General features: G+C 42.4%; 1 protein-coding gene across 2 annotated transcripts in view; it reads right to left on the reverse strand.

Annotated features, from left to right (window-relative positions):
• scfd1 (sec1 family domain containing 1) overlaps positions 1 to 19717 on the reverse strand; it is a 262452-nt gene that overhangs the window by 15759 nt on the left and 226976 nt on the right. For both annotated transcript variants that reach the window (XM_080202894.1, XM_080202895.1), the window contains exons 22-23: positions 18192 to 18225; positions 11936 to 12001 (exon numbers count right to left, since the gene is read on the reverse strand). In XM_080202894.1, the coding sequence (XP_080059020.1) occupies positions 11936 to 12001; positions 18192 to 18225 (100 nt within the window). The remainder of the gene's footprint in view (positions 1 to 11935; positions 12002 to 18191; positions 18226 to 19717) is intronic.

Raw genomic sequence — 19717 nt, forward strand, 5'->3', positions numbered from 1 at the left:
TAGTTAATAGAACAGACAGGCACTCCCTGTGGCTGCAGGTGTGAATCCAAAATGGTGTGTTACCTCCATGGTGTCAGGGTTAAGGTTTTTGAAAAGCTAACAGAGAAGACTAATAAGGGAAATGCTATTCATATGGTATACGTGGGGCTCCAAATGGTATTTGATTCAGTGCCGTGCAACAGATTTGCGAGCAAAGTTATAGCTCATGAAATAAAGGGGAAGGTAGCAATATGGGTACGAAAGTGCCTAAGTGACAGGAAACAGCATATTATGGTAAAGCTACATTTTATGGGCTGGAGGAAGGTTACAGTGGAATTCCCTAGGGGCCAGTGTTGGCAAACTTGTTTTTCCTGATATATTTATTATTAACCGGAAGGGCAAGTGACAAGAAGTAGTGAGGGATCACCTTGGGATCAGTGACCATAACTCCATTAGTTTTAAGATGGCTGTGGAGAATGATAGGTCTGGCCCAAAAGTTAAAATTCTAAATTGGGACAAGGCCAAGTTTGATGGTATTAGACAGGAAGTTTCAAAAGTTGATTAGGGGAGTCTGTTGGCAGGCAAAGGGACTGCTGGTAAGTCATAGAATCAGACGCTTAAAGCATGGAAACGGGCCTTTTGGCCCAACTTGCCCATGCTGCCCTTTATTTAAAACCCTTAAGTTAGTCCCAACTGCCCACATTTGGCCCATATCCCTCTATATCCATCTGACCTGTGTAACTGTCTAAACACTTTTTAGAACACAAAATTGTACCCGCCTCTACGACTACCACTGGCAGCTTATTCCAGACACTCACCACCCTCTGTGAAAAAATGGCCCCTCTGGACCCTTCTGTATCTCTCCCCTCACCTTAAACCTATGTCCTCTAATTTTAGATTCCCCTACCTTTGGGAAAAGATATTGATTATCTAGCTGATTTATGCCCCTCATTACTTTATAGACCTCAATGAGGTCACCCTTCAGCCTTCTACGCTCCAGACGCTATCAAGCCTCTCCTAATAACTGAAACCATCAAGTCCCGTTATCATAGAACATAGAACACTACAGCACAAACAGGCCCTTCGGCCCACGAGTTGCGCCGATCACATCAACACCTATCTATAACCCCCAATCCCATAAAACCCCATATACTCATCCAGAAGTCTTTTAAAAGACCCCAGCGAGTTCGCCTCCACCACCACTGATGGCAGCCGATTCCACTCACTCACCACCCTCTGAGTGAAAAACTTACCCCTAACATCACTTCTGTACTTTCCTCCCCACACCTTAAATCTGTGTCCTCTCGTAGCGACCATTTCAACCCGGGGAAATAGCCTCTGAGAATCCACCCTATCAATTCCTCTCAACATTTTATAAACCTCTATCAGGTCGCCTCTCAACCTTCGTCTCTCCAGGGAAAAGAGACCCAGCTCCCTCAACCTAACTTCATGAGGCATGCCTCCCAGTCCAGGCAACATCCTTGTAAATCTCCTCTGTACCCTTTCAATAGCTTCTACGTCTTTCCTAGAACGTCATCCTAGAACATAGAACATTACAGCACAGTACAGGCCCTTCAGCCCTCGATGTTGCGCCGACCTGTGAAACCAATCTAAAGCCCATCTAACCGATACTATTCCAATATTATCCATACGCTTATCCAATGACCATTTAAATGCCCTTGAAGTTAGCGAGTCCACTACTGTTGCAGGCAGGGCATTCCATGCCCTTGTTACTCTCTGAAAAAAGAACCTACATCTGACATCTGTCCTATATCTATCACCCTTCAATTTACAGCTATGTCCCCTCGTACAAGCCATCTCCATCCGAGGAAAAAGGCTCTCACTGTCCAGCCTATCTAATCCTCTGATCATCTTATATGCCTCTATTAAGTCACCTCTTAACCTTCTCTCTAACAAAAACAGCCTCAAGTCCCTCAGCCTTTCCTCATAAGACCTTCCCACCATACCATAAATCTTCTCTGCACCCTTTCCAATGCTTCCACATCCTTCTTATAATGCGGCGACCAGAACTATATGCAATACTCCAAGTGTGGCTGCACCAGAGTTTTTACAGACCTCATGGCTCTGAAACTCAATCCCTCTACCAATAAAAGCTAACACACTGTACGCCTTCTTAGCAACCCTATCAACCTGGGTGCCAACTTTCAGGGATCTATGCACATGGACACCGAGGTCCTCGTAAATCTTTTCTGCACTCTTCCTAGTTTGATAATATCCTTTCTATAAGAGGGTGACCAGTGGGAAGCTTTCAAAAACGTGTTAACCAGAGTTCAGGAAAAGCACATTCCTTTTAGAGTGAAGAGCAAGGCTGGTAGAAGGAGGGAACCCTGGATGACTCAGGATATTGAGGGCCTGACCAAGGAGGAGGAGGAAGCATGTGACATGCACAGGCTGCTAGGATCAAGTGGCTGAAAAGTATAAAGGTGTAAGAGTAGAGTTGAGAGAGAAATCAGGAGGGCAAAAATGGGACAAGTGATTGTTTTGGCAGATAAAGCACAGGAGAACCAAAGAGCAAACACATAAAGGGCAAAAGAGTAATTAGGGAGAGAGAAGGACCAACAAGATCTATGTGCATTTCCACAAGAGATGGGTGAGATCCTAAACGAATATTTCTCATCAGTATTTACTGTTGAAAGGTATGGGTGTTTGGGAACTTGGGGGAATAAATGGTGATATTTTGAACAGTGTACATGTTACAAAGAAGGAAATGCTGGATGTCTTAAGGCGCATCAAGGTAGATAAGTCCCCAGGACCCAATGAAGTGTGCCCCAGGACGTTGTGGGAGACTAGGGGGGAAATTGCGGGTCCCCTAGCAGAGATATTTGAATCACGACAGCCACAGGTGAGATGCCTGAAGACTGGAGGATCGCAAATGTTGTGTCTTTGTTTAAGAAGGGCTGCAAGGGAAAGTCTGGGAACTACAGGCCGGTGAGCCTAACATCTGTAGTGGGTGATTGTTGGGAGATATTCTGAGAGACAGGATCTATAAGCATTTAGAGAGACAAGGGCTGATTAGGGACAGTCAGTACGGCTTTGTCAGTGGATAAAATCATATCTCATGAATTTGATTGAGTCTTTTCAAGGGGTAACCAAGAAGGTAGACGATGGCAGTGCATGTTGTCTACATGTACTTTAGCAAGGCCTTTGACAAGGTCCCTCATGGCAGACTGGTGCAGAAGGTGAAGTCGCTGTGCTGTAATTTTCTTCGTTCTTTAGAAAGTCCCAAGGCTCTGTACATAAACAGCAAGAAGGTAGCCAGGGAGAGGGTTGGCCCACTCAAGGATAGGGGAGGGAATCTGTGTGTGGAGCCAGAGGAAATGGGCAAGGTATTAAATGAGTACTTATTCACCAAAGAGAAGGATTTGGTGGATGATGAGTCTGAGAAAGGGTGTGAGGATAATTTGGGTCATGTTGAGATCAAAAAGGTGGTATTAGGACGCTTGAGAAACATTACGGTAGACAAGTCCTCAGGGCCTAATGGGATATATCTGAGAATACTGAGAGAGGCAAGGGAAGAAATTGCTGGAGCCTTGAGAGAAATCTTTGTATCCTCACTGGCTACAGGGGAGGTCACAGTAAGAAGTCTCAAGGTTAAGGTCCAACAGGATTATTTGATAGCAAAAGGCACTAGCTTTCGGAGCGTTGCTTCTTCATCAGGTAAGTGGGAGTTCTGTTCACAAACAGAACATATGAAGACACAAACTCAATTTACAAAATAATGATTGGAATGTGAGTCTTTACAGGTAAGCAAGTCTTAAAGGTACAGACAATTTCAGTGGAGAGAGGGTTAAGCACAGGTTAAAGAGATATGTATTGTCTCCAGACAGGGCAGTTAGTGAGATTTTGCAAGCCAAGGCAAGTCATGGGGGTTACAGATTGTGTGACATGAACCCAGGATCCCGGTTGAAGCTGTCCTCATATGTTTGGAACTTAGCTATCAGCGGCTCTGCGTTGTCGTGTGTCATGAAGGCTGCCTTGGAGAATGCTTATCCGAAGATTAGAGGCCAAATGCCCGTGACGGGTGAAGTGTTCCCCAACAGAAAGAGAACACTCTTGCCCAATGATTGTCGAGCAGTGTTCATTCATCCGTTGTCGTAGCATCTACATGGTCTCCCCCAATGTACCATGCCTCGGGACAACCTTTCCGGCAGCGTATCAGACAGACAATGTTGGCCGAGTTGCAAAAGTATGTACCATGTACCTAGTGATGGTGTTCTTACATGAGATATTGGCATCTGTGTCGATGATCTGGCACGTCTTGCAGAGGTTGTTGTGGCATGGCTGTGTGGTGTCGTGGTCATTGTTCTCCTGAAGGCTGGGTAGTTTGCTGACGACATGGTCTGTTTGAGGCTGTGCAGTTGTTTGAAGACAAGATCGATGAGTCGAGCGCTATATCTTGTCCTTATAAGGGCATCTTTCAGCGTCTGGAGGTGTCTGTTGCGATCCTCCCCATCTGAGCAGATCCTGTGTATACGGAGGGCTTGTCCGTAGGGGATGGGCTTCTTTAACATGTTTAAGGTGGAAGCTGGAGAAGCGGAGCATTGTGAGGTTATCCATGTTTCAGTTGTTGTAGTTATAGTTACAGTTGTTTCAATCACTGTAACAACTAAATGATGACATCAACAAGTTCCATCCCACCATCAGACTCAGCATGGACTACTGTCCGGAATTGGTTGCATTCTTGGACACATGCGTCGTGAGGTTATCTGTGGGCTTGCGGTACAGTGAAGTGCTGAGGTGACCGTCCTCGATGGAGATTGAAACAACTATAACAACTGAAACACGGGTAACCTCACGGTGCTCCACTTCTCCAGCTTCCACCCCAAAACACGTTAAAGAAGCCATCCCCTACTGACAAGCCCGCCGCATACCCAGGATCTGCTCAGATAAGGAGGATCGCAACAGACACCTCTAGACGCTGAAAGATGCTCTCCAAAGAACAGGATATGGTGCTCGACTCATCGAATGACAGTTCTGACGCATCACAGCGAAAAACCGCACCGACCTCCTCAGAAGACAAACACAGGACATGGTGGACAGAGTACCCTTCATCATCCAGTACTTTTCAGGAGCGGAGAAGCTACAACATCTTCTCCGGCGCCTTCAACATGTCATTGAGGAAGACAAACATCTCGCTAAGGCCATCCCCACACCCCCATTTCTTGCCTTCGAACAACTGCACAACCTCAAACAGACCACTGTCCGCAGCAAACTACCCAGCCTTCAGGAGAACAATGACCACGACACCACACAACCCTGCCAAAGCAACCTCTGCAAGACATGCCGGATCATCGACACAGATGCCATCATTGCACGTGAGAACACCATCCCCCAGGTACACTACATACTCTTGCAACTCGGCCAACGTTGTCAATCTGATATGCTGCAGGAAAGGATGTCCCGAGGCACAGTACATTGGGGAGACCATGCAGACGCTACAACAACGGGTAAATGAACACCGCTCGACAATCATCAGGCAAGAGTGGGGAACACTTCCTGTTGGGGAACACTTCACCGGTCACGGGCATTCGGCCTCAATCTTTGGGTAAGCGTCCTCCAAGGTGGCTTTCACAACACATGACAACGTGGAGTCGCTGAGCAGAAACTGATAGCCAAGTTCTGCACACAAGATGACGGCCTGAACCGGGACCTTGGGTTCATGTCACACTATCTGTAACTCCCACGACTTGCCTGGGCTTGCAAAATCTCACTAATTGTCTGGAGACAATAACTATTTCTTTAACTTGCGTTGAGTGCTCTCTGCGCTCACATGGTCTGTACCTTTAAGACTTGATTACCTGTAAAGACTCGCATTCCAACCACTATTTTGTAAATTAAGTTTGTGTCTTTATATGTCCTGTTTGTAAACAGAACTCCCACTTACCTGAAGAAGGAACAGGACTCCGAAAGCCAGTGGCTTTTGCTACCAAATAAACCAGTTGGACTTTAACCTGGTGTTGTGAGACTTCTCATTGTGTTTACCCCAGTCCAATGCTGGCATCTCCACATCATGACTACAGGGGAGGTCCCAGAGGATTGGAGAATAGCCAATGTTGTTCCATTGTTTAAGGAGGCTAGCAAGGATAATCCAGATAATTACAGGCCGGTGAGCCTTATGTCAGTGGTAGGGAAATAATTGGAGAGAATTCTTTGAGACAGGATTTACTTCCACTTGGAAATAAGTGGACTTATTAGCGAGAGGCAACATGGTTGCCTCACCAACTTGATCGTGTTTTTCGAGGAAGTGACAAAGATGATTAATGAGGGTAGAGCAGTGGATGTTGTCTATATGGACTTCAGTACGGCCTCTGACAAGGTCCCTCATGGCAGACTGGTGCAGAAAGTGAAGTTGCATGGGATCAGATGTGAGCTGGTAAGATGGATACAGAACTAACTTTCATAGAAGCCATAATGTTGGTGTTGTGAGACTTCTTACTCGGTCTTAGAAGACAGAAGGTAGCAGTGGAAGCGTGCATTTCTCATTGGAGGGCTGTGACAAGTGGCATTTCTCAGGATCAGTGCTGAGACCTTTGCTGTTTGTAATATATATAAATGATCTGGAGGAAAATGTAATTGGTTTGATCAATAGTTTGCAGAAGACACAAAGGTTGGTGGAGTTGTGGATAGCGATGAGGACGATCTGCGGATACAATAGAATATAGATCAGTTGGAGACTTGGGTGGAGAGATGGCAGATGGAGTTTAATCCGGACAAATGTGAGGTAATGCATTTTGGAAGTTCTAATACAGATAGGAAATATACAGTAAATGGCAGAACCCTTAAGGGATAGGCAAAGGGATCTGGTTGTGCAGGTACACAGGTCACTGAAAGTGGCAGTGCAGGTGGAAAAAGGTAGTCAAGAAGGCATACGGCACGCTTGCCTTCATCAGCCGGGGCATTGAGTTTAAAAGTTGGCAAGTCATGTTGCAGCTTTACTGAATTTTAGTTAGGCTGTACTTGGAATATAGTGTTCAATTCTGGGTTGCCATGCTACCAGAAGGATGTAGAGACTTTGGGGAGGGTACAGAAAAGATTTACCAGGATGTTGCCTGGTATGGAGGACATTAGCTATGAGGAAAGGTTGGAGAAACTTGGTTTGTTCTCACTGGAATGATGTAGGTTGAGGGGCAACGTGATAGAAGTTTACAAGATTATGAGGAGCATGGACAATGTGGATAGTCAGATAGTCAGCTTTTTTCCCCAGAGTGGAAGAGTCAATTTCTAGAGGGAATAGGTTTAAGGTGTGACGGTCAAGGTTTAAAGGAGAAGAACGAAGCCAGTTTTATTTTTTACACAGAGAGCAGTGGGTGCCTGGAACTCGCTGCCGGGGGAGATAATATCAGCAGAAATGTTAGTGACTTTTAAGGAGCATCTGGACAAATATATGAATAGGATAAGAATAGAGGGACATGGTCCCGGAAGGGTAAGGGGTTTTAGTTCAGTTGGGTAGCATTGTCGATGTAGGCGTAGAGGGCCGAAGGGCCAGTTCCTGTGCTGTAATTTTCTTTGTTTTTTGTTCTTTGAGAAGCTGGGTATTTTTTGGCCTGGAGCGTTGAAAACATTATAGAGGTCTATAAAATAATGACGGGCATAAAGCAGCTAGATCGTCAACATCTCTTCCCAAAGGTAGGGGAATCTAAAACTACAGGCATAGTTTAAGGTGAGAGGAGAGAGATCCAAAAGGGTCCAGAGGGGCAATTTATTCATGATGTGGATATGCTGGCGTTGGACTGGGGTAAACACAGTAAAAAGTCTGACAACACCAGGTTTAAGTCCAAACGATTTATTTGATAGTAAAATCACTATCAAATAAATCGGTTGGACTTAAACCTGGTGTTGTCAAACTTTTTACTGCAATTTATTCACACAGTGGGTGGTAAGTGTCTGGAACAAGCTGCCAGAGGTGGCTACAATTTTCTCTTTTAAAAAGCATTTAGACAATTACATGGATAAGATGGGTATAGAAGGATACGGGCCAAATGTGGGGAATTGGGACCGGCTTAGTGGTTAAAAAAAGAGGGACGGCATGGACAATGTGGGCTGAAGGTCCCTATTTCCATGCTGTAAATCTCTATGACTATGATTATGACTGTTTCTTTACTTGTAAATTGCTGGATAATGCCTCACAGATACAGTCTTCTTAAATTGATATCAATCACAGCAAGTTATGAAGTTTTATGAATTTCTCAAGATCTGAAGAATCTACTTCTGACAAACTAACTTAACCTATTCTCCTTCACTGATGTTATCCAAGTGTTTTCTGTGTTTAAGAAATCTTATAAAAGTGTCAGCAATGGTTCAATTGTCAGCACTCTCACCTCTGAGTAAAGATGATTGTGGGGTCAAGTCCATTTCAGGGCATCAGTATAAAAATCTAAGCTGACACTCTGATGCTATATTGAGGGACTGCTTATTAGCTGCTGGAGGTGGTGTATCTCAGATGATATGTTAAATCAGAACACTGTTTGCTCTCTGAAGGTGAAAATAAAGATCCCATGGAACAATCCCAGACAATAGTTATCCTATAATCAACATCACACAAAGAACACCAAATTACTTACTTCTCATCACACTGCTGTTGGTGAGAGTTTTGTGTTGGTAAACCGGCTGCCATGTTTCCTGTATTACAATAACGACTATACTTCAATAGTGCCTAATTGGCAATAAAACATTTTGGGATGTTCTGAAGCAATGAAAGGCACTATATAAACATTTTCTTCTCCATCTATATCTATTTGGAGAATAACCTTTGGTTTTTCATAATGTTCCAAAGATATAATTCTTCAATCATCAAACCAGAATTTTTAAACAATTTCATCTTCACATTCCTGTGACCATAAAGAGAGGTTAAATACTCCAGATATCAAAAAATGTTTGAGAGAATTTGCCACTGATTACTTAATATTAAATTTGCATTAAAAATCCATCCATAGCTCCACAAATAAATTAATTTACTTTCTTATGCCAGTCCTGCTTCATTCCAATGGAAACAATGTTGATATCGCCAACTTTCAGGTTCAGAAGCCATAGATATAACTTTTAGTAAATGTTTTCCTTGCCTTCAATTAGATATTGTATTGATGATATATCTTCCAGGAATCTAAACACAAGTGATGAAGCCCATTAAATGGAGAAAGCCTGTAGATAACGGCAGCTCAGAAGGATTTGGGAGTGCATTCATCACAAAAAGCTAGTTAGCAGGCAAGTTCAGCCTGCTGGGAAGGAAATTGAATGTTCGCCTTTATTTCAAAAGGAATGGAGTATAAAAATAGGGGAGTCTTGCTAAAACCATATAAGGCATTCATTAGACCACATAGAATCAGAGAACCCTACAAGGCAAAAGGAGGCCATTCACCCTATCGAGCCTGCACTGAAAATAATCCCCGTAACCCTGCTATTTTTCCTGACATTAATAGGCAATTTAGCATGACTAACCAACTTGCACATCATTGGAGTGTGGGAGGAAACCAGAGCACCTGAAGGAAACACGCGTACACATAGGGAGAACGTTCATACTCCACACAGTCACCTGAGGCCAGAATCGAACCCGGGTCCCTGGCGCTGAGAGGCAACAACGCCAACCACTGTGCTGCCCATATCTGAAATACTGTGAACATTTTGGTCCCTTATCTAAGGAAAGATATATTGACACTTGAGACAGTCCAGAGGTGGTTGATCCTGGATATGGAGAGGTTTTCTTACGAGAATCATAGAAACCTTACATTGCAGAAAGAGGTCATTCGGCCCATTGAGTCTACACCGACCAGGATCCCACCCAGACCCTACCCCATATCCCTACATCCCTGCTAATCCCGCTAACCTATGCATCCCGGGACACTAAGGGATAATTTAGCATAGCCAATTAACCTAACTCGCACATCTTTGGACTGTGGGAGGAAACAGGAGCACCTGGAGAAAACCCACACAGACACAGGAAGAATGTGCAAACTCCACACAGGCAGTGACCCAAGCCGGGAATCAAACTTAGGTCCCTGGAGCTGTAAAGCAGCAGTGCTAACCACTGTGCTACTGTGCCGCCCTGAAGAGAGATCGAGTAGGGTGGGCCTGTATTCACTGGAGTTCAGAAGAATGAGAGGCAATCTTATTGAGACATATAGGATTCTCAGGAGAATTGACAGGGTAGATGGTGAGATGATGTCGGAGAGTCTCAGACAGAGGGCATAATCTCAGAATAAGGACTGAGGAGGAGCTTCTTTCCTCAGAAAGTAGTGAGTCTATGGAATTCTTTACTGCAGAGGGCTGTGGAGGCTGGGTTGTTTTGTTCAAGGCTGAGATGGACAGATTTTTAATCAGTAAGGGGATCAAGTCTTTATGGGGATTAGGTGGGAAAGTGGAGTTGAGGATTTCATCAGATCAGCCATGATCTCACTGAATGACAGAGCAGAATTAATGGGCTGAATGGTCTACTTCTGCTCCTACATCTTATGATCTTATTTGCTTCTGGAGTTGATTCATTATTGACACATCAAATCTCCACCATCAAGTTTTTTGCTCCATTACTTATTCAGAAGAAGTTCTAAGTACTGATCATGTAAAGAATTGATGTCATGCTTTTTAAACAAATTTGCACATGTCCTTATTCTGCAACTATGGTTTATCTTTACATATGAAAGTTTCTTCAACCTTTCCTCACATCTCATTTCTTTGGCATTATGGATCTGTTTTGTTGTTAAATGCAACGTATCTGCCATATTTTTGTCCATTTGTAAATATTGTCAAGACTTTTCTATAATTCCCTGCTTATCAAATTTGTGCCTACTTTCATTATCACCTGAAAATCTAATGTGTTTTGAATCCACACAAATTGTATGGTCAGATCTCATCACTGATCATTTGGGTGTTCCATTCACAATACACTCTGCAAACTGTACAACTTCCCTAACTAGTGCACAATGATCTCTCTCTCTTTAGGACACCTTCTCAAAAAGCTTCAAGTTTTCAAACAGGAACTTCAATAGCTTAGCTTGTCAAGCCTTTTCTGCGCAATGTTTCTAGTCATTTATATACATTAGACAGAACTATATAGAATTTACAAAACAGGAACAGTCATACAGCATTAATGGTCCATGAGGTTATATCATGGGATTTTCTGATTTTCACTACGGCTGTCAGTTCCTCAAAATAGTCAAGGAAGTCAGTCAGACAGAATATGCATCTTTTGAAGTAACGCAGGCTGCTACCTTAAGGGGCAATTGAACATAGCCAATCAACCTGACCTATGCATTTTTGGAGTGTGGCAGGAAACTGGAGCACCCAGAGGAAACCCCGGGAGAATGTGTAAACTCTACACAATCACCCAAGGCCGGAATTGAACTCAAGTCCCTGGCACTGTGAGGCAGCAGTGCTAACCACTTTGCCATCGTGCCATCCACACAGACAGCTTGTTTCATTACCTTTCTTGGAAACAGTTACTTGAAAACAATCCCATCTGATGTTAATATTGGGCAAGTCAGATCTCAGAATGAAACCTGGCTTGTTAGATCCTAATTTTTTTAGAAATCGAGAAGGATAGTTACCAACATTCACAGGATTCTGGGTGTGTACTTTTAACGCAAGGAATAGAACACTTAAAGAAAAATATTACATGAAACAAAAATGTTGGAAAGATTTCAATACAATCACAGTTAATGAATCAAATCTCTCTACTACTTTACCCCAACTATACAATTTTGTAAGGAAAGCACAATTTACAATATCTAATCTATACACTAGTATTTTTTCTTTTGCAGACAGGTAGGCATGGTTTCTGCATCCAAAGAAATCAAAAAGCCAAACTGCACATGTGCAGGGCTGTTCCTGGCCTACGGACAAGAAAATCCACCAACTGTAAGGCTTTCGCCGGAAATTGATTATCTCCTGGTGATTGTCAGTTTCACAGATTTTCTGCATTTTCCAATATTAAATGCCGTCTTACCTTAGTATAATCAACAAGGTTCTGATATTCAATATAATTTCCGCCTCCAACTATAAAGACAATGGCCTAGAAAATGAAAACACAAACTTCATGAACTCGTTTGGACAACAGCACACCGAAAAAAAGCTCTAGACTATTTTTGCCATTTGAATTTTTAAACAGGTCATTGAACGAATAACAAGGTGAATAGAAAAACAGTTAAATAATTTATAATATTATCCCACATTTGTAGGGTGACCCCTTCAGCTTTATATAACCATTTGCCTCTCCCGCTAATGGAGAAATATGACAATGTTCCAGCATGGACTGTAATTCATTAGTGATCTCTATTTTCAATTGTCATAATGCACAATGGCTGCAGTACACAAGTTGAATTGAGATTTGAAAGAATACCACAGTTTGCATTAATCTTTAGCATAATTAATATCTCAAGGCATTTTAGAACAGTTAGAAAATAAAATTTAACATGCTTTATTTATTTATTAGTGTCACAAGTAGGCTTACATTAACACTCAATGAAGTTACTTTGAAATCCCCTAGTCGTCACACTGCGGCAACTGTTCAGGTACACCAAGGGAGAATTTAGCATGGCCAATGCACCTAACCAGCATATCTTTTGGACTGTGGGAGGAGTGTGGAACACCTGGAGGAAATCCACACAAGCATGGGGAGAATGTGCAGACTCCAAACAAACAGTGGCCCAAGCTGGTAATCCTGGTGATGTGAGGCAGCAGTGCTGAAAACTGTGCCACCATGCTGCCCTAATGACCAAAAAGCTTGGTCAAAATTTGTGTGTGTTAAAGGGGGAAATAAAATTGGAAACAAGGAGAGGTTTAGAAAGAAAATTCTAATCTCAGGGCCTTGGCAGCTGAAGCACAGTTATCAATAGTTGATCATTAAAATTGGGCTAAGGACAGAAGGTTTTTTATTTGTAGTACCTCAAGCACATGAGATTGCACGTAATCTCTTGAGATGGATAGAATGTTGGTTAGTAAATAGGAAGCAAAGAGTTGGCGTAAGTGGGTCTTGGCATAAGTTGGGTGTGGGTTAAAATACTTATGAGGCTAGAATTGGTGGAATGCAGAGATCTTGTGGGGCAGTAAGGCTAAAGGAGATCACAGATATAGGGGTGAGTGAGGCCATGGAAAGATTTGAAGGGTCAGAATACTAAAATAAAGTTGCTTAACTGGGAGCCAATGTAGACCAGCAGAAGGGAGATAGAAACTAGAAGCAGGAGTAAGCCATTCTGCCATTCGAGCCTGCTCTGCCATGCATTATGATCATGGCTGAACATCAAATTCTATATCCTGAACCCCCTTTCCCCCCATATCCCTTGATTCCTTTAGCCCCAAGAGCTTCATCTAATTTCTTCTTGAAACTACACTATGTTTTGGCCTCAAATACTTTGTGATAGTGAATTCCACACATATACCACTCACTGGGTGAAGAAATTTCTCCTCATCTCAGTCCTAAAAGTTACACTTTATCTTTAAGTTATGGCCCCGAGTTTGGGTCTCCCCCAACAAAATCTATCCTGTCTAACCCCATTAGAATTTTATATATCATCGAATCATAGAATCCCTTTACAAGGGAACCTTTCGGCCCATCGAGTCTGCACCGACAACAATCCCACTCAGGCCCTATCCACTTAACCCCACATATTTACCCTGCTAATCTTCCTGAACCAAGGGGCAATTGAGTATGATTAATCAACCTAACCCACACATCTTTGGACTGAGAGGGAAAACTAGAGTGTCCAGTTTACACATTTCTATGAGATCCCCTCTCATTCTTCTCAATTCCAATGAATACAATCCTAACTGACTTAGTCTCTCCTCATAAGAAAAACCTGCCGTTCCAGGAATCAGCCTGGTAAACCTTCGCTGTATTCCTTCAATAGCAAGGGCATCATTCCTCAGATAAGGATACCAAAACTGCTGATAGTGTTCCAGGTGTGGCCTCACTAACGTCCCATACAATTGCAGTAAAACATCTCTATTCCTATACTCAACTCCTCTCGCTATGAAAGCCAATATACCATTTGCCTTCTTTACTGCCTGTTGTACCTGCACACTGACTTTCAGCGATTAATGCACATGGACACCAAGGTCTTGCTGAGTATCCATCTCTTTCAATTTACACCCATTCAAGTAATAATTTGTCTTCCTACTATTGCTACCAAAGTGGATAACCTCACACTTATCCACATTATACCGCACCTGCCATGTGTATACCCACACACTCAGCCTGTGCAACACATGCTGAAGCATCTCTGCATTCTCCTCACAGCTCAGCTTCCCATTCAACTTTGTATCATGTGCAAATTTGGAGATGATACATTCAGTTAAATCTTCCAAATCATTAATATATAATGTAATGAGTCAAGGGTGCTAGCACAGATCCCTGTGGAACCCCACTAGTCACTACCTGCCAGTCAGAAAATGACCCACTTACGCCAACTCTTTGCTTCCTATTTACTAACCAACATTCTATCCATCTCAAGAGATTACCTGCAATCTCATGTGCTTGATGTACTACAAATAAAAAACCTTCTGTCCTTACTTAGTCCATATCCTCTATTCCCTCCCGATTCAGGTACTCATCCAGATGTCTCTTGAATGTTGCTAATGTACCTGCTTTCTCTACCTCCTCTGGCAGCACATTCCAGGCACCCACCACTCTCTGCATGAAAAGCTTCCTTAGCATATCTCCCTTAAACTTTCCCTTTCTTACTTTGAACCTATGTTCCCTTGTAATTGATATTCCATCCTTGGAAAAAGCCTGACCCTATCATTGCCTCTCATAATTTTGTAGACCTCTTATATTGTCTCCCCTCAGCCTCTGTCTTTCCTATGAAAACAATCCTAGTTTATTTACCCTTTCTTCATACTCATTGTCCTTGAGGCCAGGCAAGATCTTAGTTTCTTCCCTCTCTCCAAAGCTTCTAATTGCTTCTGGTAGTGTGGTGACCAGAACTGCGTGCAATACTCCAAACGTGGCCTAACCAAGGTTTTGAATAGATGGAACATGATTTCCCAACTCTTTACTCAATGCCTAGGCTCCTGAAGGCAAGTATGCCATATGCCTTCTTAATTACCTTGGCCACCTGCATTGCCACTTTTAGGGAACTATGGACCTGCACACCCAGATCCCCTTATATGTTAATGTTCCTAGAGTTCTGTCATTTACAGTATAATTCACACCCAAATTTAATCCTCCAAAAAGCGTCACCTCTCATTTGACCAGATTAAACTCCATCTGCCATTTCTGTGGCCAAGTCTCCAATATATTAGAATATTGATAGGCAGAGGGATGTGTGTGTACAGGTCATTGGAAGTGCCAACGTAGATGGAGAAGGTAGTCAAGAAGGCATACAGCATGCTTGCTGTCATCAGCTGGGGCATCGAGTTTAAAAATTGGCAGCTTTACAGAACTTTAGTTAGACTGCACTTGGAATACAGTGTTCAATTCTGGTTGCCAGGCTACCAGAAAGATGTGGAGACTTTGGAGAGGGTACAGAAAAGATTTACCAGGATGTTGCCTGGTATGGACGGTATTAGCTACGAGGAGAAGTTGGAAAACTTGGTTTGTTCTCACTGGAACAACAAAGGTTGAGGGGCGATCCCTCGAGAAGTCGAGAAGATTACAAGAGGTATGGACAGAGTGGATCGTCAGAAGCTTTTTCCCAGGGTGGAAGAATCAATTACTAGGGGGCACAGGTTTAAACAAGATGCACGAGCCAGATTTTGTGCACTGACAGTGGTGGGTGCCTGGAACTCATTGCCGGGGGAGGTAGTGGAAGCAGATATGGTAGTGACTTTTAAGGGATGTTTTGACAAATATGTGAATAGGATAGGAATAGAGGGATATGGTCCCCAGAAGGGTGGAGGGTTTTAGTTCAGCTGCGCAGCATGAGTCGGTGCAGGCTTGGAGGACCGAAGGGCCTGTTCCTGTGCCGTAATTTTTATTCTTTGTTCTATAATTGATCCAGAATGGACAATACCAGGACACTCTTCTCGACTTAGAGCCGAGCTTCAAGTCTGATATTCCAATCATTCTGTATGCTGCTCACTTACACTTCGCATCATTAAGTGTGTCAACTTCAATCTCATGGCCACAGAAACAATGTATATCTAGACTCCATTTCTCTAAATTTCTCTTGCTGAATTTCCAACCGTCATTAACTCCAATTCTAGAAATTCCCTCTCAATCCCGCCACCTATAAAAATACCTATGACAACTCTTCCATTTAGCTTTAATAATTTTTTGCTTTTGCTGATTCAAAAGAAACTACGAACTGCAAGAAACTACAAAGGGTTGTGAACAATGCCCAGTCCATCATGCAAACCATCCTCCTATCCATTCACTCTGTCTACACTTCCCGCTGCCTCAGAAAAGCAGCCAGCATAATCAAGGACGCCACACACTCCAGACATACTCTCTTACACCTTCTTCCATCTGGAGATGGATACAAAAGTTTGAGGTCACGTACCAACCGACTCAAGAACAGGTTCTTTCCTGCGGACATCAGACTTTCAAATGGACCTACTTACATTAAGTCAATTTTTCTCTATACCCTACCTTTGACTGTAACACTACATTCTGCATCCCCCTCTCCTTTCCTTCTCAATGTACGGTATGCTTTGACTGTATACAGCACAAGAAACAACACTTTTCACTATATACTAATATATGTGACACAATGTGCTTTGAAAAGCCATAAGATTGAGTTATCCACAAATCACCATTTTCACAAGAAGATACATCAAGTGCACACAGGTTACACAAAATAGCAACTATAAAGTTGGCTTCAATTCGATAAATATTGGAATTCAAAACAGACTTCAAAACCAAAAGAAAATTGGTGACAGATGACAATGCATGTTTAACCTTACAACATTCATCAGGATTTTTGATACATGTACTGTAAGTAATTGAAGCTGCAATCACTTTGACAATAACCATAGTGCAACTACGATCTAGAAATTAAATGTTAGGCTTTGATCCATATTACAGATGATAAACCTAATTTCCTCCTGTGGGTAATTAATAGAATGAGAAGGTTAGCTGAGCTGTAGAATTATTTTCTCTAATCTGCTTATTTGCACTCTTCTTACAATGTAATCTGCAAAGAACAGAAAACTTTAGACAAACACAGGTGGAGAATTGGTAACATTGGGAAAAAATGCACTGGATGGATTTTTCCATCCAAAATTGAAGGCCTCGAATTTCTTGGAAATTTTAGTCCAACTGAGGCGTAAGAGTGGCATTGTGCAGATTTCCCACCCAACCTCATTGCTGCCCAAAGTAACTCGTGTATAATAATTTTGCATTGAAACAAAACTAGTTTTAAATTTCCTCGGTCATTTGCATTACTTCAGAACTACATCTGCTAAAGTCATCTAGAGAGTTCCAACTCCCATGCAAAAGACCAGATTGCATAAATCCAGGAAAATCCAGCACAGTACATTGATGTAGATTTATACCCTCATATTTAGGAGAATTTTATTAACAATTCTTACTGAAGCTTACATTAAACCAAAGTCTCAGGACACGTAAAACTTTTCAGACACTCCCCAACCCTATGCATTCAGAAGAATTAAACAGTTGGCACAACCTTTCCAATGTGTGTACAGATGTTACACTTAGTACTGGTAGACAAAAAGGAACATAAGGGGCTTAATCAATTGAGATCCACAGGAAACTTCAGCACAAGTTCCTGTCAGAAATGCTGGTGGAGAAACTCACATCAGTTTCAGCATAATTTGTAGTCAAATATGATGCAGGAAATGTGGGGCCATAGATAGATGAGAGGTGACTCCAGAAACAAAACCACTTATAACTATTTACATTATGCCATTCTACAGGTTTGTAATATATCTGCAGACTAAAGGTACTGTGCTGATGCAACTTCCACCAAATGTTAAATATCAGAATAAAATGTTAATAAACTTCAAAGCAAACAGACATAAGGAAATTTTGGCACATAACCTGACAGCAGGAGAAATTGGCAGCAAATTCCAACTATATTTCCTTGCAGTTACAAAACAAGTGGTCCCTTCTCCATGAAATTCCTTATTTTAGATTACTTCTTACTTACAGATTCAAAATTTAATATTTTCGACGTGGCTGCGGTCACTTAAAAGTTGCAACTATCCTGTCAGTTCTCCAAAATACCTGCTGCTATGTCAGAACTCATTAAGGCAATTTTCAATGTCAGTCCAGTACCTCCAAACTATTTGAGCAACTTACTTACCTCTTGGAATGGATGCTTGTTTCTTGGAACAGAGCTGCAAAATCAGGCAAAGTTATTGACTAAATGTTAATGGCAGTACAAACTAGTCAGTGGAAAATGCTTTGGATTCAAAATATATTTCACAGAAAAAAAACTTTCAAACTGAAATTTGCTCTATATTTTCTCCAGCTTTCAGTTATCCCAGATACATGCAGAACTTTTCAGTATATAACCAGCACGACTGCAAATTTGTGTTTAAATATAATAGTTAGAAAACAGCACGTTGGTTCGAACTTGGAAGAATGTTTTCATTACTGTGTTATTAATACATAAAGTTTCAAAAATTAAACCCTGTTAATTAATAACTTTGAAATGTTCCTGAAGATTTCAGTTTCATGTCCTTTGATTAATAGCATGTATTAGATGGATATTAATTTTTGGTTGCCACATGATCAGAGGTGCCCAACAATGAATATTATTTCTGGATTTTGAAAAGTTTAGACAATCCTTTAGACAGGCGGTTCTGTGGGCGCAAATGAAACTCCAGGGGGGTAGTCTGCCTCCCTGGTGCCAGGGTCCTGGATATCTCTGAGCAGGTAGAAAGCATCCTAAAAAGGGAGGGTAATCAGACAGATGTCATTGTCCACATTGGTACAAATGACGTAAGCAGAAAGAACAGGGAGGTCCTCCAAGAGCAATTTAGGGAGTTAGGTAGAAGGCTAAAAAGCAGGACCTCTAGGATAGCAATCTCTGGATTGCTCCCCGTGCCACGTGCTAGCGAGGCTAAGAACAGGGAGATTGTCCAGCTGAACACATGGCTAAAGAACTGGTACAGGAGGAAGGGTTTCAGATTCATGGATAATTGGGAAGTCTTCTAGGGAGGATTGGAACTGTACAAGAAGGATGGGTTACACCTAAACCTGAGGGGCACCAATATCCTGGCTTGGGGGTTTGCTAGTATGGTTCAGGTGGGTTTAAACTAATGTGGCAGGGGGGTGGGATCGGAACAATAGGTCAGCAAGTGTAGAGACTGGGGACGAGCATGGGGCCAAGACAAGGCTACATAAGTGGAAGAGCAATCTTGGGGGAGGATGAACTCAGTGGCCTGGAGGTCTGGAGTGCATCTGCTTCAATGCAAGAAGCATAATGGGCAAAACAGATTACCTTACAGCCTTAACGCATGCGTGGAACTTGGATCTGGTTGCAATGACAGAGACTTGGTTAAAAGAAGAACAGGACTGATGGCTGAATATTCTGGGGTATGAATGTTTTAGGTGAGACAGAGGAGGGGCTAGAAGAAGTGGAGGAGTAACAATACTGGTAAGGGAGCATATTACAGCAGTACAGAGGATGGACAACTTGGAAGGATCACGTAACGAGACACTGTGGGCTCAGAAACAGGAAGGGCGCAGTCACTATGCTGGGGGTATACTACAGGCCTCTCAACAGCCCACGAGAAGTCAAGGAACGGACATGTAGGAGATTCTGGACAGGTGTAGAAAAAATAGGGTTGTTCTAGTGGGAGATTTTAATTTCCCTCATGTAAA

This window comes from Carcharhinus amblyrhynchos, chromosome 14 (genome assembly GCF_965287045.1).
Source record: "Carcharhinus amblyrhynchos chromosome 14, sCarAmb.v2.hapA, whole genome shotgun sequence".
In the NCBI taxonomy this organism is placed as follows: Eukaryota; Metazoa; Chordata; class Chondrichthyes; order Carcharhiniformes; family Carcharhinidae; genus Carcharhinus; species Carcharhinus amblyrhynchos.